At 37.4% G+C, this 22368-nt stretch overlaps 2 protein-coding genes across 2 annotated transcripts in view; both read right to left on the bottom strand.

Annotated features, from left to right (window-relative positions):
- The window catches only part of LOC5575443 (discoidin domain-containing receptor 2), a 918178-nt gene that overhangs the window by 249536 nt on the left and 646274 nt on the right, over positions 1–22368 (bottom strand). The window contains 1 exon segment of the mRNA XM_021844675.1: positions 19055–19235. The gene's annotated coding sequence lies outside the window, so the exon portion shown is untranslated.
- Positions 18358–22368, bottom strand: part of LOC110675169 (discoidin domain-containing receptor tyrosine kinase B) — a 137471-nt gene continuing 133460 nt past the window's right edge. Inside the window, exons 4-5 of the mRNA XM_021839559.1 lie at positions 19055–19235; positions 18358–18370 (exon numbers count right to left, since the gene is read on the bottom strand). Of these exons, the coding sequence (XP_021695251.1) occupies positions 18358–18370; positions 19055–19235 (194 nt within the window). The remainder of the gene's footprint in view (positions 18371–19054; positions 19236–22368) is intronic.

Here is a 22368-nt window from a genome sequence, read left to right as displayed (position 1 = left end):
GAATTAGGTGTATAAGAGTTACAATTATAAGGAAAATGAATTGTTTTTCTTATGTTTTGAATTAATTTGGACGATTAAATGAATGTAGCTCTATCATGTGAATGCGATCTACTGAACACAAAAGGTTTCATGCTGATTAGCTATGTAAAACGGTGTATAATCCACTATGGCTACAACTGGCGTATGGCCAAAACCGGTGCTTCTACATGTTTAAAATCCCAGAGAACAATACAACTTGACTTTAAATTTGGGAACAATACAACAGTCTTAAAAGGCTAAAATATTTTGTGAATAAAACACTACAACTGCATGCTCATAAAAACCATACATTCAGGCAGTGATGTATTTTAGACTGAACGCGAGCCAAAGGTGAACTGAACGCGTTCTAATTTTGTACGAGAACGCAGTCAACATTGAACTCTCGTGCAAGATTTTGACGCTGCTCACGAACGTTCACTTTAAAATTCACAATGAAGCACAAAACTTAAGAACACTATTTTAAACTACATTGAATTCATATCTCGCACAATGTATGGAACCTTAAATGTCCCTTAACATCTTTAGAAATCATTTAAATTTATTTTAAATCTGCTCTGAAAACAATTTTCCTTTCGCGTTTATTTTTGAGCTCTGTAGGGTTCAATTTTTTGAACTGATCAATGTTCAAGCCCACTTGATCTCTCGTTCAAAAATTTGAACTGAAATGCAAGCTGAACGCGTTCAAATGCAACACTTCATTCAGGCAATTTTGCAATCAATAGTAAACTAATGTGTATTGCTCACAATATGCTAACCACTGTTCTGCCCATAACTGCATATTTGTAACATTCGACAAAAGTTGGCATTGAGTAAATGGAATACCAAGTGTGAATTTTATGGCAATATGGGAGGAAACTAAAATTTCAAAAAAATACCAGGAACTCAAAAGTGCTAATTTGAGGCTGATATTTTATGCATACTAGGTGAAAAGTCAGAAAATAATTCTGATAGAAATTTCATTGCTATTACATTACGAGGCTTATTTATAATCTAAATGTGACTGTTATGCGGTTATAGATACCAATGTGACAAAACAACTTGGTATTTTTTCGAATTTTCTAGAACAATCTCACAGATTTCAGTAAATTTATCGATAGTATTTAACATTTGATGACTTTCCATGGTATTAACTCCAATATGTCAAACATGTCGAAATTGACTGTTATGCAGTTATGGGCAGTGTTGTTTTGTGAGAAAAGGGGGCCTTCCTTAGCCGAGTGGTTAGAGTCCGCGGCTACAAAGCAAAGCCATGCTGAAGGTGTCTAGGTTCGATTCAGACCGGGAATTGTACTTTCGTAATGGAAATTTCCTTGACTTTCCTGGGCATAGAGTATCATCGTACCTGTCACACGATATACGAATGCAAATATGACAACTTTGGCATAGAAAGCTCTCTCAGTTAATAACTGTGGAAGTGCTCATAAAAACACTAAACTGAGTAGCTGGCTGTCCCAGTGAGGACGTATTGCCAAGAAGAATAAGAAGACTGTTGTTTTGTGGCAGTAATCGTGATACTTCAGGCACAGGGAAGTAAAGAATTACATCAGGAAACCATGCCGAATTACATCAGGAAACCATGCCGAAAATATCAGGGACTATAACGGGCGTTTAGCACATACATTATCAACCTTTGAAAGATCTAACATATACATCATTTTTATTTCGCTGAAATCATTCGAAATATTTTGCTGAAATTTTCCAAGCTGATATTTTCAGAAAATTAAATTGATAAGTTTCAGTAGGAACCTGCACAGTGTTGACCAGACTCATTTCCCCGAAATTCGAATTGTGAAGCCATGAACTGTTATAACTGTGCGTTGTATTCCTGAGGTGGAGGGGGAGGTGGTTGGGCTTGAGTGTTGTACATGGGATACGACAGTTTCGATCTCGGTGGGCCACAATTCAAGTTTCGGTGAAATGATTCGCACTCACTCACTCACTCATTTCATTTCACCGAAACTTGAATTGTGGCTCTCTGGGATCAAAATTGATCGATTTTGTGTGCAGTACTCAAGCTTAACCATCTGCTTTTCTATCTTAGGAGGATAGAGCATGGTTGTAGTAGTTCGTGGCTTCGTAGTTCGGAAAATGTTATTTTCGGGGAAATGAGTCTGAACAACACTGAACCTGCAGTATTTTCAGTGTTCTGCACTGAAGATAAGAAATTCAGTTTACTGTAAATATCAGCTAGGAGGTGTAACAACATTTTACACTAATATTAACTATATAAACATCTATATTTAGATCAACTTCTTGAAGTACTCATTGATGTTGCATCCGGTGCTCAACACATCCTCGAAAGGTCCACCTTTCCCAAAATTCAGCCGAATAGCCATATCTTTATCATTCATGACAGCAATCTCTTACTCCATCATCATTCCATCGGCCAGCCTTGCCCCAGCAGGACGTTAATCTGAACCAGACGGTGCTTGTTGTTATCTCTACTTATAGTTGACGCTCGCTGCCATGTTTGTAACTTTGTCCTGATGCTGGCTGGCCAGACGTTCGATGTGCAGACGAAGGATTTAGAGAAAAGCTTGATTCAATCTGCATATATGTAGTATAATAATGCATGTGCTTCTTCTGGACACCACTGGACGGCTTACCGAAAGTCCGAGAAATGTGGTTTGATCCGTAGCAGCTGCTGTGGAGTATTATCCTGCTCAACCTTCAGGAATTCTGGGGGAAAAAGGGACAATGGGGTTTGGAGAACCGCAACCCTGTACATTTTGTAACCCGAGACCATTGTGACAATAATTTTCGATTAAAGGAATTCAAACTAACCGAGATGATCTGCAATTCAAAACCGCATTTTTCCATTTTCCAAGAATAGAGCTAGTCAAAATCGGTTCTTCTGTTCCGATTTTCCGAAAGTGGACAGGTGAGCACATGTGCCGCATTGTCCGGCAGTTTGTTGCTGTCGGTGAAGGAAGGGGGGTTTGGGCTGTGCGGTTTAGTCGATGGATTTTTATCGTCCTGTTGTGTGCATTCTCAAACAGGATTTGGACGGGTGAACTGACGGGTGGTTTTACTTGCAGATGGCAAGCTCTCGTCAGTGGCATCATCATCATCATCAGAAGCACCATCTGTGCACATGAAATCTGGGATCAACTCGTCGGATGTCACTTCATTCCTCCGAGTTCAGCCAACTTGCTTTTTGCTACTGTTGTCCAGAAAAGGATATGGAAACTGATTGAAACCGCAACCCACTGACGATGTGGAATTCCACCACTGACTGCTTCTTGGTCGTTGTCGTCGTCGTCGTCGTCGTCGGTGGTTGTCCTGATTCTTGGTCAACCTAGTCTCCCAACAGTTTCACAGTACAGCACTGAAGTCGTATTCTGTAGTCTCTATTCCGGAACGAACACTTTGCTGACTGTGTGTATTCCGGATGTTAGGCTGAAGAAGTGGCTACGTAACGACTGATGACATCGGTGGTTTTACCCTTTTTTACTCCCTCGCTTGACTCAGAAGAATATGAACATTGTATCCAGGACGCATATTTTCTATTGTTGTAATATGCTTTTCCCCAGCCCGTTTCTGTGGCTTTGCATACTGATGGAGTCCAGGTATTACCTGCAGGTAGCTACTGCTCATTATAATTACAGATTCCGATCTACGTCCTGGTGAAAGGAATTTTTCTCAAACAAGTAAACATGAACGATCCAGATCCCCTAACTCCCTCAAGGTTGAACCGCCATATTTTCTACCCCAAAAATATATTAGAGGGTAGTCTTCCGGGCTGCGTGTGCTTGCTGATTAACGAATTTGCAAAACAAATTGTGCGACCACGAGGCTGGTAACTAGTCCCCCAGAAGGTGCGCTCATTTGCGTGTTGCGTGCTGGCGGATAGAAATCGGAATCGTCGTTTATCGCCCTCATCCCACCACCCGTAAGCGCTGAACATTTACAGCCACGAACAACAGATCCGGATCCGACCGGGTTTCCTAACAACGTTCTCAACATTCGCAAGCAATCACGCCAGCCAACAACCAGCACAGAACAGGGTAATTCTTTTTTCTCATTTCCGCTTGCGTTTCGCCATTTCGCAAATGTTTATTTCTTTTTACTCTGCACACAAAGGGTGAAGATAAAAATGAAAAAAAAAAAACGAATTTTAGAATAAATTTTGTCGTCAATCCATTCGATGCGATCATCGGCGGCAATGTCATTACAATGAATTGCTTTATATGGACAGTCGGATTATGTTTTCGGACTGCCCACACGCCTTTTGCACTGCTTTTGTATGTTTGAAAGCTTTCCTGAAATCAACGATCTCTATAGAGTAAAGTGGGGCAAAAGTTCGAGTGCGGCAAGAGTTTCTTTTTAAGATTTCTAGGTTAATTCAAAACATAACATATAAATGTCATGGTGGTTCGAATTCTATTCAAGTAAGAGACTTTCATTCCAAATATCATAAAAATTGATTGAGATTTGGAAAAGTTATGACTTTTTGTTGTTTTTCGACGTGAATATTGTAAATTTCTTTCAAATTTTCGTTGCATGGAATCAAATGAAGATAAAATCTTATTCAATATTTTATGTAAGGGTGTTTCTAGGCCTATCATAAGGATGCTTTGAGGTGCATTAGTTTTTGCATAAATGCTTGGAAACAATTTTTGGCTCATAGTGGGGCAAAAGTTCGAATCAGCGGGGCAAAAGTTCGACCCATGTATAAACTCACGAAAAAATTAGCAAATTGCCTAAAATCCACACATTATTTACAAATTTAGATAAATTTGCCTGATCGTGCGAAAAAAGTCAGCAAAATTTTATATTTCCACTTAATTTTGCGAAAAACTACTATTTTTGAGTACATTACAATTAACCCTATTGTGGGCAAGTTTTTGATGAAAATATAGTGTGTATTTTTCGGCAAACTTAAGTTTACGGCTGGTGTAAAGTATGCCTGTCATAAAAGTATCAATGCTTTGTGTAGATTCAAACTCTTGCCCCACCGGTGGGGCAAAAGTTCGTTTAAGACAATCAATTTTGAAACTGTTTTAACTAAAAATGGGTATATATATTGACACAAGTTTGTTCAGCAAAATTATAGCCAATTTGTTGAAGGTTCACTGTATGGTATTTGTTTCGTTCCAACTGCTAATGTTTTCCTGGAAACTCTGATGATACCACTAACTCTAAGGTACAGTGGGGGAAGTGTATCAGTGGGGTAAGTGAATCATTCGTCAATATTATGCATAAATACTTGAATATGTTGAATGTTGTTCGTACCATTGCTTCGTTTTAGGTTATATTCTTACGCCAACACTGATACTATTGCAAAATTGGTACTACACGTACACTAACACAAGTAAACTTGTTAGCTACAAACAATAATTAATTTGAAAATTGTTTTCCATCAATCAAAAACCAATTGTATCCCTGACTTAAATTGAATACTATTAGTATTTTTCGACACATGGTGAGCATTTCAGTTCTTATTGAATGAATCACAATAAAAAATATGTGTTTTATAAATAAATACAGATATATTGTAAATGCTACACTTACCCCTACTTTTAAATAGGGTGGGGTAAGTGGATCAATTATTGTTATTATTTTATGACAGATTGCTTACGATAATTTTAATAAGTTTTAATATTCGCAAATCTTGTTCTTCTTTAACTTTTTTCATTCCCAGCTTAAATTTGTGAAATTGACCAAAAAAAATTTAAATTAATCCACCATAAAGTTTCTTTAACCTTTCTGATAAAAAAAAATACTTATAAAATTCACACGAGATTTGCAAAAGAGCAAAATATACTAATTTTTCAATTGAAAGCATATAATCTTACCTTATTTGACCATTTCCAGCGAAGCTTCATCCGCTTCGCCCTTCGGCAGCTGCCATGGTCGGATCCGTTTGACTTGCCTGATTACACGTCACGCTGCAGACTCATTGCTTTGCAAACATTTTCATCGAGACGCAGTAACCTACAAGGGCTTTTTATGTTTGACTTGATCAGAGGAAATCTCTCCTGCAAAGTGTTTCGTTCTACGCACCAAACCGACATCTGAGACAACGTGATTTGCTGCTCATCAGACGGCATAGAACTTCATATGACTTCAACAATCCGTTATGTATATGTTCTCGATTATTCAATAGTGTGAGTGACTTGTTTGACTTTATTGTATCCATATCTGAGTTTAAAAATAGAATTAGAGTTTTAGAGTAAGAGACAGTCTGGGGAATCGTACTAGATTCAAGACAGTGAATAAATAAATAAATAAATTGATCTAGAAACATAATACAAATATGTTCATAGCATTTCAGTTTGTTTTTCAGAAGTAAATGTAACTTATATAATTAAACTACGAGTGTTTCTATAAAACAACGTTAGGAATAATCCTACAATACTTCTGTATAACTTGTGTGTATAAATGGATGAATTTTCTCCAAATTATTCCATCTACAATGTTTTTTTGTTCGAATTAGTGTGAACTTATGTATACATATTTTTCATTATATTTTGATTAAATAAAGATACTTTTTATTTATGGAGAATTAAAATGTAACATTACTAGCACTAATAACAAGAAGGAGAGTAATTTAATTCGTACTATACACAATTACACCACCATTGTTTAGAGCCGTGGTCATCAAAGTGTGGCCCGCGGGCCGCACCTGGTGTCTGTATCTCTTTAATCTGATAAACTTCACAAAATTTTTCTTCGAGAAACTGTTATACTCCCAAAGTTATCAAGAGCATCAAACAAAACTATTACGAAAACTATCTACTGTCAGGAATAAAAATGGTTGAAAAAACAGGGCTTAGGATCACTGGTTTAGAGAACTTTTTTTTATTTATGTTCCACCTACACCACCATGGTGAGGCAAGTGGATCATTTGGCGCAAATTTTTAGGTCCCTCATTCTCAATACATAACAATCAGAAAAATCGAAATAAATGACGATTTAAAGAATATTAGTCCCTCATTTGTTATCCACAGGAAAAAGTTTGATTTACATTATTCACTTAGCTGTACATAACAGTGAAGTTGACTATTGATTTTTCTGTATCCACTTACCCCACGGTACCTTATGCATCTCCATAGGCGGGCGCGAACTTGTGACGTAGTTAAGGGGCGAAGCTCTCCAAATTTGCACAAAATGGGATGTAAAGGTAGGTGGGGATAGTTGAAAATGAAATATTTTTTTCCATTATTGGCGTTACGCTTTTTTGTATCATGTTTCAATACTTGGAGTGAGTCGAATATAAGTCAAAAGTTGGTAGAAAGTATGCCGACACGAATTTGGAAGATGGACATTTTGTTTGAAATTTTATTGATAGATCAAAATTCTATATCACAGGTCAATTTTTAAATAATTGTATTAGAATTGTATTTAAAACATGTTTACAATTTTTCTGCCACGAAAGTTCATCAGCGTGTACTGGTTGGCCTTTGACACTGTATTTCTGAACTGTAAGAAGCTATCAGACAAGTTGACCCTGAAGTGACCATTCTGAAAAAAGTTTATCAAATGACCATGCGTATTTGTTACAAGAATATTCATTTAACTATGTGGACTTACAGGGTGTTCGCATATTATCCTTACAAACTTTGAATGCATGATTCTACGCAACCATTGATGCAATCTAGTGGAATGAATTCAGCTTTCCTGCATGGTTTAACCCATATCCGCCCATCGTCTTATGAATAGGACAGTACTTGTAGTGCAATTATCTTGAAAATAGAGATGATTAGGAGAAAACTGCCTTCTACAAAGTTGATCATAGGACTGCTGACTTCCACTTGGTAAATGTTTTAATTCAGAATTAACTCACTAGGTGGCGCACAGACCCAACAAATTTTGCATGTGGAAGTAACACATGAAACAACTTTTTAGCGTAAATTTTTTTGTTCCGTTCATATCTCAGTCCAGCATTGATATATAAAATTGATGTCTTTGACAAAGTTTGATCATCTAAATGAGATCTATTCGTCTTAAATCATATTAGTTCGGAAAACACTATGACACTAGTGGTTGAACTTTTTTTTCATATCTCAGTCCAGTGATTAGATACAGAATTGGTGTCCTCAACAAATGTGTTCATCTATATGAGATCCTGTTAGTTCGGAAAACATTTAAAATATGACGCTAGTGTGCAAAGATTTTTTTGCTTGTATCTCAGTCTTGATATGAGATACACATTCAATGTCTTCGACAAAGCTAAACAAGTAAACGATACCTAAGTATTCGCGGAAAACACTCCTAAGATGGCGCTAGTGAGTAAAAAATGTATGTCCAGTTATTTGATACAAAATTGGTGTCTTCGACAAAGTTGATCAAAATTGACTAAATTAGACCTATCTGCCTAATACCTTATTCGCTCGGAAAACACTCATAAAAAAATGTCATATCTCAGTCCAGTGATGAGATGTAAAATTGGTGTCTTCGACAATAGTGTTCAACTACATGAGATCTATTCGCCTAGAAACATAGAAATTTGGAAAACACTCCCAAGGTAGCGCTAGTAGGCAAACATATTACCGTAATCCGGGGGCAAATTAATCACTGGGGCGAATTTGATCAGGTCGGTACCAAAAAACTTTTCCTTCCAAGGATGCTGAGGGTTTCATTGGCACAACAGACATTCCATGTTTTTTAGTTTATAGATTTCTTATTATGATTTTGAACTATTTTGTTTTTATTAGGGTCAGTTTCGCATAGAAATATTCACAGTTTTTGAAGGTATAAGCAATACAGTTGGAAATGTCTGTGCTTAACAATCCACTGGTGCAATGCCTACATGTTAACTTTGAGTGCTTGAAATTTGTGTAAGATTAAGTATGAACTACTGAATTTATTTTTGATATCATGCAGCATAGAAAATATAGTTTTATGCTCATAAAACCGTTTGATTTCGAATGTGCTTATTTCAAGGGAAATTGCCTACATTTAGGCGTATTAGGCAGATTTTCAAAGTTAAATATTGCAATAAACTGGACAGATATTTGAGTTATATGAATTTTGACATCATTTTCAGATTCAAGAGATCCAAATTTAGTAGACAGGGAAATTTTTAATCCTAAAATCTGCTTTGTGATATAGTGATCAATTTCGCCCCAATGTGTCAATTTGATTTTTTTATATTAAGACTATTTTTATGATGTGTTAAACATTATTTCATGAATTCAAGATCAATGAAGTACTGGTTTTGTCGAAATTGTTTTGTTAATATTTGAATGCTGAAGGATAACACAACAAAACGTTATAAAATAGTGATCAATTTGCCCCTGGATTACGGTACTTGTATTCCAAACCGGTGATTGGATGCTAAGTTTGTGTCATAGGAGAATGTATAGACCGTGATTGTTTTGCATTCTTTTGTGTTATAGCTATATCGGTCATGCGACTGAAAGGTAAAGGGGTCTATAGAGGATTTTTGCAAATAATAGAAATGAATAGGTGGATAGGCGTCGCAAGGGAGCGACAAGATTTGAATTTTATTAGTTGGTGAAAATTGAGCAAGCCATATTAAAGTCAGTAAGTACCTATCTTCTCTACTGGAGAAGGGTTGGCTCAAATCATTGAGCTTTGCTACACTCAGGCAAATGGACTATCGAAATACATAAGAACCCCTTATGAAAATTCGCCCCAAGGAATTCGTAAATTTACCTTATGGAACCAAAATTTGAAAACAAAAATTGTTTACGCGGCAACCTAGAATCGAACCAAGAACCTTGCGATAGATAGGCTCGTGCGTATACCACAAAGTGTTCCGATTCAGCATATACATTCCAACGCATAGTAAAGTAATAATACTCCAAAGAGTGAAAAACTATTCAATAAAATCAATCGTACGAAGTGCGCTCTCCCTATCCGAATCAACCATCTAGAGATCCATCGAACTTTTCCAAACCCAGCACGACATAGACACCATCAGGCCGAGGCTTCCGCCGCAGTCGGATCCAATATAGTTCAACCGCAAGGAACAGGTGGATGCTTCGTAAAATTCATCACTCCCACACAGTTTTGCACCCTCGGGGCAATATTATTCATCCTTACCGAAGGAAACCGAACCCATCTTGGCATTTATTGCCACCGAAGAAAACGCACAGCACGAAAGACGCTCAGCTCGGTCCTGTTCTTATGGCGGCAGGATTGGGTCGTTTGTTTGTGCGGCCCATAAAACGTTGTTTGCTTTATTGATTTTCACCGTCTGACTTCGAGCGATGTGCGGTTTGGCTGCTCACCCCTACCACCCACACTTACAGTAATCTTCAGTGCAGGAGGCTAGTTGAAGGGTGTGGATTGGAATCGCCTTGACTTGGTTTCAATTATGGAGACGCATGGTTGCTCGCTATTTAAACGATTGCAACAAATGTCTCCTGCAGGGAGCAATTACTGTACTCTCCGGCAGAGCAAGTGAATCGATTCTGAGCCAACCAAACCCCCAACGACCGAAGGAACCAACTTTTCCTTAAAACTTTCCCCGCGTCATTTAGCACGCTTCAAAAACTCGATGATTAATTTCTGCTATAGAGCTGCTGCCGTAGAGTTGGCGTGGAACGCACATCGATACCGCAATTTGCCACCGTCTATCAAATTCTTGGATGGAATGTTGGAAAATCATTCCTTCGGCATTGCTTCCGTTCGTCAGGTGCCGTACTATCGTGATTAGAAAAGTTTTTCTGTGCGCCAATATCAATACGCGGGAGAGTAATAATTTGGGTTCTCTAGGTGAAATTTAGAGCTCAATTCACGTTATAAATTTCGGGATTGATGAGGTGCAGTTATTGCTTTCAGGGATATTTAAGGTGAAGATGAATCGAAGCCAAACCTCAAATTTTCAAGAGCACGGATCTGGAGAACCAAACATCCAATTAAGCTGGAAACTTAATCGATTGGTCACTCGCTGGTGGTGACCAATCGATTAAGTTTTCAGCTCAAACGGGTGTTCGGTTCTCCAGATCCGTGCTCTTGAAAATTTGAAGTTTGGCTCTGATTTATCTTCACCTTAATTGCACAAGATTGTTACTGAAAATAAACTCCAAGTTGTGAATAATAAAATATTAAGTACGCATCGTACTCTTGTGATGTGCGCTCACAAATTCTTTCTGATGACAGAAGTTTTGAAACTACCTAGGACTCAGTACGATAAATTAATCAAAAAGGGAAAACTATGGATAAAAAAAGTTTCATTAAATGAGGTAAAATCCTCACTAAGTACCATTAACGTACTGCTTGAATTCGATTCAGGATCATGTGCATGTCAAACCTCTTTCCTTCCGAAGCGAAGGCTTTATCCCCTGTAGCAAGAAATCTAATAACAGAAATCATTACTCTTTCCCGATTCGACCTCATTTAACATCCTCTTCCAAGTGTCGAGTGTCAGAGTCAAAAAGTGAGCTTCGCGAACTTATTTTAATTCCGAAGGTACAGAGAACGAATGATGGATCAGGAGTATTTGAGTGATTTAATAGCCCGTCAAGGGAAGTATTCTCTATAATTAAGTTGAACTTCGATAACCACAAAGCCGATAAGATTTAATACTGCAATTACGATGATGCCAAGAAATTTTAGAAGAAGGGTTATCGGAAATCTGCAACTCATTCTCAAATTTCAATTCAGTTTTATTCTTCAGGAGGCTTACTTTCGTAAAATCATGTAAAGCTTAAATAACCATGAAACATGTATTAAACACGATTTCCTCTGCAAAAAACGGTGAACACATAAGGACCACAGTTACTCATGCCGTTCTACTTCATCGACCGAAAATAACTGTCACCATGCCAATTGCCCAAAGTAAAAAGACTTTCACCGAAAGGAATACACTCTTCCACCACGCTTGTATCTTCCTCCCGGACGAAGAAAGAAATCGTTCATCCCGTAATGGCTCGTTATTAGAGATGGTCGGGTTTCGGGTTTCAAACCCGAAACCCGACCCGAACCCGAACCCGACGGGTTCGGGTCGGGTTCGGGTTTGAAAATTTAAATTTTTTCGGGTTCGGGTTCGGGTCGGGTTTGAAGGCTACAAAATTATCGGGTACGGGTCGGGTTCGGGCTTGAAAAAAGTCGGGTTTAGTTGGGTTTGGGTCGGGTTTGGTGAGAATGGTGAACAGAGTAACAACCTAAAAGCTTCCCTATGCATCAGAAACGATGAATTTAAAATCTTTTCAAACTCGGGTTCTACTCGGGTTTTTCTTAGAAAACTTTTTCGGGTTTCGGGTCGGGTTTCGGGTTTGAACAGCGAAAATTTTTCGGGTTCGGGTCGGGTTCGGGTTTGCTTTTCAATTACAGTCTCGGGTTCGGGTCGGGTCCGGGTTTAAAGAAATAAAATAAGTCGGGTACGGGTCGGGTTCGGGTTTGAAAAATGTGAAACCCGACCATCTCTACTCGTTATCGCCAAGGCAGGAACAAATGCCCGACCCACTTTCGGCGGAGGAGCCTGCCTTTCGATCATGGGAAGTACACTCACGTGCAAGAGTTTGTGGACATCCCTAAAAACATACAAATGTATTTGTTCATTGCTCTGTGATGAAATCAATGAATAAACACCGATCAGATTCTAAAAAATAATATCTATTTTCTATCTTCTATCTTCTATCTTCTATCTTCTATCTTCTATCTTCTATCTTCTATCTTCTATCTTCTATCTTCTATCTTCTATCTTCTATCTTCTATCTTCTATCTTCTATCTCTATCTTCTATCTTCTATCTTCTATTCTTCTATCTTCTATCTCTATCTTCTATCTTCTATCTTCTATCTTCTATCTTCTATCTTTCTATTCTATCTTCTATCTTCTATCTTCTATCTTCTATCTTCTATCTTCTATCTTCTATCTTCTATCTTCTATCTTCTATCTTCTATCTTCTATTCTTCTAATCTTCTATCTTCTATCTTCTATCTTCTATCTTCTATCTTCTATCTTCTATTCTTCTATCTTCTACCCTTCTATCTTCTATCTTCTATCTTCTATCTTCTTTATCTTCTATCTTCTATCTTCTATCTTCTATCTTCTATCTTCCTATCTTCTATCTTCTATTCTTCTATCTTCTATCTTCTATCTTCTATCTTCTATCTTCTATTCTTCTATCTTCTATCTTCTATCTTCTATCTTCTATCTTCCTATCTTCTATCTTCTATCTTCTATCTTCTATCTTCTATCTTCTATCTTCTATCTTCTATCTTCTATCTTCTTATCTTCTATCTTCTATCTTCTATCTTCTATCTTCTATCTTCTATCTTCTATCTTCTATCTTCTATCTTCTATCTTCTATCTTCTATCTTCTATCTTCTATTCTATCTTCTATCTTCTATCTTCTATCTTCTATCTTTCTATCTTCTATCTTCTATCTTCTATCTCTATCTTCTATCTTCTATCTTCTATCTTCTATCTTCTATCTTCTATCTTCTATCTTCTATCTTCTATCTTCTATCTTCTATCTCTATCTTCTATCTTCTATCTTCTATCTTCTATCTTCTATTCTATCTTCTATCTTCTATCTCTATCTTCTATCTTCTATCTTCTATCTTCTATCTTCTAATCTTCTAATCTTCTATCTTCTATCTCTATCTTCTATCTTCTATCTTCTATCTTCTATCTTCTATCTTCTATCTTCTATCTTCTATCTTCTATCTTCTATCTTCTATCTTCTATCTTCTATCTTCTATCTTCTATCTTCTATCTTCTATCTTCTATCTTCTATCTTCTATCTTCTATCTTCTATCTTCTATCTTCTATCTTCTATCTTCTATCTTCTATCTTCTATCTTCTATCTTCTATCTTCTATCTTCTATCTTCTATCTTCTATCTTCTATCTTCTATCTTCTATCTTCTATCTTCTATCTTCTATCTTCTATCTTCTATCTTCTTCTTCATCTTCTATCTTCTTCTTCTATCTTCTATCTTCTAATCTTCTATCTTCTAATCTTCTTCCTATCTTCTATCTTCTATCTTCTATCTTTCTATCTTCTATCTTCTATCTTCTATCTTCTATCTTCTATCTTCTATCTTCTATCTTCTATCTTCTATCTCTTCTCTATCTTCTATCTTCTATCTTCTATCTTCTTATCTTCTATCTTCTATCTTCTATCTTCTATCTTCTATCTTCTATCTTCTATCTATCTCTATTTCTATCTTCTATCTTCTATCTTCTATCTTCTTCTCATCTTCTATCTTCTATCTTCTATCTTCTATCTTCTATCTTCTATCTTCTATCTTCTATCTTCTATCTTCTATCTTCTATCTTCTATCTTCTATCTCTATCTTCTATCTTCTATCTTCTATCTTCTATCTTCTATCTTCTATCTTCTATCTTCTATCTTCTATCTTCTATCTTCTATCTTCTATCTTCTATCTTCTATCTTCTATCTTCTATCTTCTATCTTCTATCTTCTATCTTCTATCTTCTATCTTCTATCTTCTATCTTCTATCTTCTATCTTCTATCTTCTATCTTCTATCTTCTATCTTCTATCTTCTATCTTCTATCTTCTATCTTCTATCTTCTATCTTCTATCTTCTATCTTCTATCTTCTATCTTCTATCTTCTATCTTCTATCTTCTATCTTCTATCTTCTATCTTCTATCTTCTATCTTCTATCTTCTATCTTCTATCTTCTATCTTCTATCTTCTATCTTCTATCTTCTATCTTCTATCTTCTATCTTCCTATCTTCTATCTTCTATCTTCTATCTTCTATCTTCTATCTTCTAATCTTCTATCTTCTATCTTCTATCTTCTATCTTCTATCTTCTATCTTCTATCTTCTATCTTCTATCTTTTTTTTTTTTTCTATCTTCTATCTTCTTTTCTATCTTCTATCTTCTATCTTCTATCTTCTATCTTCTATCTTCTATCTTCTATCTTCTATCTTCTATCTTCTATCTTCTATCTTCTATCTTCTATCTTCTATCTCTATCTTCTATCTTCTATCTTCTATCTTCTATCTTCTATCTTCTATCTTCTATCTTCTATCTTCTATCTTCTATCTTCTATCTTCTATCTTCTATCTTCTATCTTCTATCTTCTATCTTCTATCTTCTATCTTCTATCTTCTATCTTCTATCTTCTATCTTCTATCTTCTATCTTCTATCTTCTATCTTCTATCTTTCCTATCTTCTATCTTCTATCTTCTATCTTTCTATCTTCTATCCTTCTATCTTTCTATCTTCTATCTTCTATCTTCTATCTTCTATCTTTCATTCTTCTATCTTCTATCTTCTATTTCTCTTCTATCTTCTATCTTCTATCTTCTATCTTCTATCTTCTATCTTCTATCTTCATCTTCTATCTCTATCTTCTATCTTCTATCTTCTATCTTCTATCTTCTATCTTCTATCTTCTATCTTCTATCTCTTCTTATCTTTCTATCTTCTATCTTCTATCTTCTATCTTCTATCTTCTATCTTCTATCTTCTATCTTCTATCTTCTATCTTCTATCTTCTATCTTCTATTCTTCTATCTTCTATCTCTTCTATCTATTTCTTATCTTTCTATCTTCTATCTTCTTCTTATCTCTATCTTCTTATCTTCTATCTTTCTATCTTTCATCTTCTATCTTCTATCTTCTATCTTCTATCTTCTTCTCTATCTTCTATCTTCTATCTTTCTATCTTCTATCTTCTATCTTCTAATCTTCTATCTTCTATCTTCTATTCTTCTATCTTCTATCTTCTATCTTCTATCTTCTATCTTCTATCTTCTATTCTTCTATCTTCTATTTTCTATCTTCTATCTTCTATCTTCTATCTTCTATCTTCTATCTTCTATCTTCTATCCTCTATCTTCTATCTCATATTGGTTTAAAAAAAAACTGTTGTATGTTTTTCAGGGAATGACCCTAAACTTTCGCACGGTAGCGTAGACGGAGGGGTTTCCGATCAGCATCTTGTTCGACTTGTTCCACACAGCGGTAGGCAAATCGTTTTGGTTTGTAATGAACGTCCTTACCGACCATCTCAAAGACGCAATTTTCCATTAGATACCAATTCTTCTTCCGGTTGCGTTGCAGGGAGGGGTGGAAGAAAGCACTCAGATGCGGAAAGTGAAGAAAAACCAACCCGAAAGGATAATATTTCAGATCTTCCCACATCCATCCCTACCCCCTTCCGAAATTGACTGCAAGAAGGAATCGAAGCAACACTCAGTCTTTCCTTCGAAACTGAGAGAAGATAAAATCAAATAATTTTGGTCTTCGCAGGCAAATAAATCCTGTTTTCGACCTCGACCCTCCAATGGGGAGACTTGCTCGTTTTCTTCGGATGAATGCGACCTAACGTATCATCCACATAACGAATCCGCCTTTCCAATTTGGTCGTATCAAATCAAATTGGGGAAACTTTTTGTTCCACCCCGTCTTTTGATGTTTGTGCAAAATCGAGGGTTAAATCGATGAAGGTTATTCCAATGAGGTTGTGTTATGGCTGTGTGTTTTCTATTTTTATGACGGGATAGAATCGTTGACCTTTCTTGGTAACATATTGAAGCATGAGCTTTTACCTTAGATGTGGACCAGAATTTTGGAACGGGCTATTGTAGGATATAGACATAGGATTCTGATTGTGTACATTATCACGTCTTCGAAGTCTTGTAAACGAGGCAACAGGACATCTTGAGTTCATTTTCAAGCTCATTTACTTCCTCTTTTGTCCCAATTTAATTTATAATATGTTTGTCTTATAGTTACGAAAATGAATTTTAAAATGACTTTGAGGAGATATTGCAAGCAAATCACGATGTACATTAACTCTATTGGTGCGTAAATGTTAAGCACCGAATTGCAATCCAAGGTTTAATCTGAAAGCAATTGGAATTTTCAAGCATAAAGTAGTACTTGAGTAACAAGAGTAATATTGCCCAAGATTGATATCCTACTGAAGGTCCTACTTCTCATACTGAGAGCCTAAACGAAATGAGCAACTAAATCGTAACGAAAAGCCAAATACCGGATTGCAACTGTACCGAGCCCCACACATAAGAGTGCAGCAAGAGTTAATAAATGCGCCCAAATTTGCGTTGCTTTTGGTTTAGTCGTTCTCGGCGCAGTGGCGTTATGGGAGTGCTATTGGGGTAAAATTAACTTTCTGGCAGTTTGCTACAGCTTTTCTTGCGTTCTTCTGCACTGGCAAATGGAAATTTAAACAGCGGCAGCATTCCAACCACTCGGAATGAGCTTTGTTGTAGGCCAAAACGAACGGAACATAACCGCAAATTCCTCCGGCCCAACTACTGTGTGGCAGCCAGACGAAAAAGTTTATCTCGTATCATTAAACAAATACTTCAAATTATTGCACTATTTTCTGGTAATGAAAGCTGGGGAAAAATTTATTTAGTTCAACTTGCTGGCGCGGGGGTAATTAATATAAATATTTTCAACGTTTCAAACACATGCACTTTCCGGCATGGCAACAGCTTCAAACACTGTGCAGGAGTGCCTGAGCTTCCTTCCCAATGTTACTTTTCCGAAAGAAGACATGGAAGTGCACATAGACGGTGGACGACAACGACTGGAAGACATAGTAAAGGATTGTATGGAATAACACAGCAATTGCAGGCGTGGAAACTCTTCTGCAGAGGCTTCGAACCGGGGCTCGACTGGAGGTAGCAATCTTGGTAAATGGCAAATTGTGCCTGCATGTGGCGTCTTTAATCGATCCGATGCAGGTTTGAGGGTTGAGAGAGGGAGGGGGTAATGGGGGTGTTTTTCACTTCACGAAGCAATCAACATAAGAAACAAAGCGAGAAGGAAAATTGTTTTCCTCGTTTGGGTGGCCTTTGTGGGTGTGGGCGTAACGTTGAACCTTGCAGCAAGGATTGAGTTATTGTGTGGCAAATGAACATATTTGTCTGCTTTTGCTATTTCCATTGATCTTCTGTTTGAGCAAATGGTTAACGTTTAATTCCTGGTGCAATGTGGTTTTGTGCTTTCGGATGAATGATTTGAGAAAAAATTCGATGCAAGTGTGCTGTCCGAATTGGTTTGAAGTAGAGCAGAAGCCAAAGCAGATGTATTTTTAAAAGGTTTTTTTGATACTGCCACGAGGAAACCCCTCATTGATTTCACATGATGCATCTATTTTTTCTTCTTGGCATTACGTCTTCACTGAGACAGAGCCTGATTCTCAGCTTTAGTGTTCGCATTCCTATATCGTGTGGCAGGTACGATTATAATACATGCCCAGGGAAGTCAAGGAAATGTCCATTACGAAAAGATCCTGGACCGACTGGGAATCCAATCTACACATCTTAAGCCTGATATTGATTTGTAGCCACATACTCAAACCACTCGGCTACGAAAGGCTGCAATGGTACATTCGTGTCACAAATCAGAGATATTCCTCTTTCTCTTGAATGCTACGTCATTTACGGATACTTCCTATAATTTGAAGATATTGAACAAGGAAAAATCACAAGTAAATTAGACATTTTCATCAACAAGCTAATTTCATTCCTATCCACATCGTGATGAGCAATAGTTCGACTTTTTTCCTTTTCGAATGGTGACACATCACAAATATCACAATATCACACAACCAATTTAGGGTGATAACATTGCATAATACAGTACACATAATCATTATAAATGAATGTTTGTTTCAAAATACTACTACAATCATATTAAAAAATCCGTCCATATACGTCACTTACAAAGTCTATCCAAAAGTTGAAGACTTTTAACAAACCAAAAGTCAGTAACAGAATGAACTCGTTTGTCGCTGTTAATCCTGAGATGGTTTGGTCAGCTTTGTTACCAAAGGACCTCATTAGCAGTCGATGGAGATAAATGATTTGCGATCCAGAAAATTTTTCCTCCGCCTTTCCTCGCTGCAACCTTTATCCATCAGATTTATGGCATATTACGTACGAAATCCACCACGGCACAATTCGGCACTGCTAGGCTCTGTATGAAAGCAGAAAGGAAACCATCGAACAATTTATCCCTTTCAACGCTCTCGAAGCCGCATGATAAATCCTTCAATTTATAACATCATTCGCCAGGATCGCCGCCGTCTTGAAAAATGGAGCAGCTTTTCTTCCGTTGCCATGAATTAAGACTTACCCTTGCCGAAAACCGTGAATGTCGGTGCGAAAGTTATCGGCTCCCTTCTGACCGTCCACCAGTTGACCGAGACCTCCGACGAGGCGGTCTCCTTCCTCCTCCCCGTCGTAGATGCGATCCGAGAGGTCAACCTCCATGCCACGGATCACACCCTTCGGTATGCTGTAGGACAGTAATCCCTCTGTAACGAGAAAAATCAAGAAACGAAAGTTGAATGTGGGTGGTTGGGTATTTTGTTATATCGTAGTTCATAGAATGTTATTCTGAAAAGCATAAAGTGATTTGTTTTTGGTTAAATTATAGTCTAATATACATACACTCCCGTGCATAAGTTTGGGTTCACCCCCTTAAAAACATGCAAAAGTGTTCAGTCCATATCTCTGTGATTACACGTCCAATTGAAACTCTCGAAGCCGCATTCGAAAGACAAAGAGTTATTCTTACTTCATACGTATTTTTCCAAAAACATTCTTTGAATTTGATATACTAAATTTTTACTTGAAGTTGTGACATTTTTTCAAAAAACACACTGAAAAATCATACCTTATTTCCTCAGCATTGGATCGACCAAAATTTTAAATCAAAGTGTCATTAGAATCGTAATCTTATATTCTTTGAAGAGACCTCACGAAATTTTGGCGGAAAAATTTGGAAAGTTCAAAATCAATGAAACAGTCAGTCAAGTCATCGTGCAAAAGTTTGGGTTCACCCCTCAGTATGGTGTATCGTGCAAAAGACCCCCAGACCCCCAGACCATCACATTTCCTCCTCCATTCTTCACCGTTCCTTGGATGTGGCGCTCTGCACCACACACGAGCCCGCCGCTTTCGGTTAAACAGCTCGAGCTTCAGGAGCGCTACATCCAAGGAACGGTGACGCATGAAGGTGTGATGTGATGAAATGTGATGGTCTGGGGGTGTTTTTCATGGAGTGGAGTAGGAAGCCTCGTGAAAACCGACGGAATAATGATGGCAGATTCCTACATCAACATCTTGCGGGAAAATCTGGAGGTTTCGCTGATCCAGACGGGCCTTGAAGAGAAATTCATATTCCTCTAGAACAAAGACCCGAAGCATACTGCCAAGAAGACCAAGTTTTTCTTCCGGGCTTGTCGGATTAAACCGCTGGAATGGCCTCCACAAAGCCCAGACCTCAACCCCATCGAGAATTTGTGTGGCCTTGGAGCGCGCCTGGGAAGAACTAGAACCACAACACCTACAAAACCTGGTGAAAAGCATGCCGAAGCGCCTCCAGCAAGTCCTTAAGGCCAAAGGAGGACACATTAACTATTAAATTGCTTTTTATTTTTCTTAAATCATCTTTTCTGGGGCCATGAAGGAAGTGGGCACTCTATTTTGTCACTATTTATTTTTCAATACAAATTGATTTTCTTTTTCTTTGAGTAAAATTCTTATTTTTAATAAAATTTCGTAAGTGCAACTTTAAAAGAATATCAAAAATAAAATATCAAAAAAGATTAAAGTGTGTTAACTTTAATTTGAACCAAATCAATGAGAGAAATTCCAAAACTGGTAAGTTGGGCACTTTATTTTGCCTCTCAGTGTAGGTGTTCTGTGATAGACAACACTATCATTCTTATTTGTTATAACAAAAATAAGCTTTCATTAACATTTTGTTAACAACATATTACATTTCATTTGCCGTAGTTGTTCAGATTTTTTACAGGTGAGTTGATTTCATCTGCTTATAAGAGAAAAAAACAAGTTTTCAATTTACTTAACCTAACTTAACCTAAATATAACGCATTAATCGTGACAATAGAAGATTGCAACGATTTTTGTCTAAAACTATTAATTATTTTATTCAAAATTTGTTCCAATGTTTCAACATTGGATATTCTATGTAACTCATTAGTATTATAGCTTATAGCTTGTTCTCAATACAAAGTTTTGATTTTCTGTTAATACGTAGAAGCTGAAATTTTATATATTTGTTACATTTGGCTTGAATGCCTTCAACGTGATTTTTAAAAGTTAAATTTTTATCTTGCATGAGCCCTAGATACTTAACTTCATCTAACCAATTTATTGGAACCCCTCTCATCGTGACCACATGTCTACTTGCAGGTTTCAAATAAAGAGCTTTTGGTTTATGTGGGAATATTATTAGTTGAGTTTTGGAAGCATTAGGAGAAATCTTACATTTTTGCAAGTATGACGAATAAATAACCAAACTTTTTTGCAATCTACTACAGATGACACGCAGACTTCGTCATTTGGCGGAGAAGCCTGTGACATCAGCAAACAAGGATTTTTGACATCCCTGAGGTGATTCAGGTAAGTTTGATGTGAAAATATTGTATAATATTGGTCCCAAAATGCTGCCTTCAGGAACACCAGCTCTTACAGGAAGTCTTTCAGATCTGGAGTTCTGATAAATAACCTGAAGTGCATGATTCGACAGATAACTTTGAATTATTCTAACAATATATGTTGAAAAATTAAAGTTTTTCAATTTTACAATCAAGCCTTCATGCCAAACACTGTCGAATGCTTTTTCTATGTCTAGAAGAACAAGACCAGTAGAACGATATCTTCAGATGCCGTGTGCGTTATAGCCGATATAGTCCCTATTTTCATCACCTTGGCGGAGGATGTCTAAATATCGAGTGCTATGAACGAATAGACATCAGGTGGCAGCACGACTGCGCTTAGAAAGGAAGATGAACCCACTGGCTCATCCCAAACCTGTCGACGTGGATGAATAGGAAGCATGGAGAGGTGAACTTCTACCTTACTCAGTTCCTCTCAGGACATGAATGTTTCAAAAAGTACCACCATAGATTCGGGCCCGCAGAGTCGCCACACTGCCCAGACGTAGTAGTTTTTGTCTGCCCAAGATGCGCGGATGTACGGAACGAAATGCTCAGAAGCAGCGATGGAAACCCCGACAACATCGTGCAGAAAATTGGTCAACACGTAAGTACGTGGCACGCGATGAACAAAGTGATAACGCATATCATGTCATCGCTGCAAAAGAAATGGCAAGAAGACCAGACGGCATCGGGCCTGCGATCGGAGTAGGCTAGATTCTACGTCGGGGACTAGGCCGAGGAGTAGTTCGAGCGTTACGTAGTATCGATGAAGGGTAGTCGGAGCACCTGCAAACCGGAAGCCTTCCCCAGTGGTAGGCTAGATCCTTCACCAGGGACTAGCTGAGTAGATTGCGAAACAGCACCGACAGATGATCGTCGGGGTCCTAACAAAAATGCTTCTCTCCACCGGAATCGCAGGATCGACCTCGGCATCTTCCCGGATAGCATCGGTTCGGAGTAGGATAGATCCACCGTCGGG

This window comes from Aedes aegypti, chromosome 2 (genome assembly GCF_002204515.2).
Source record: "Aedes aegypti strain LVP_AGWG chromosome 2, AaegL5.0 Primary Assembly, whole genome shotgun sequence".
In the NCBI taxonomy this organism is placed as follows: domain Eukaryota; kingdom Metazoa; phylum Arthropoda; class Insecta; order Diptera; family Culicidae; genus Aedes; species Aedes aegypti.
This window is presented reverse-complemented; position numbering and strand designations above follow the sequence as displayed.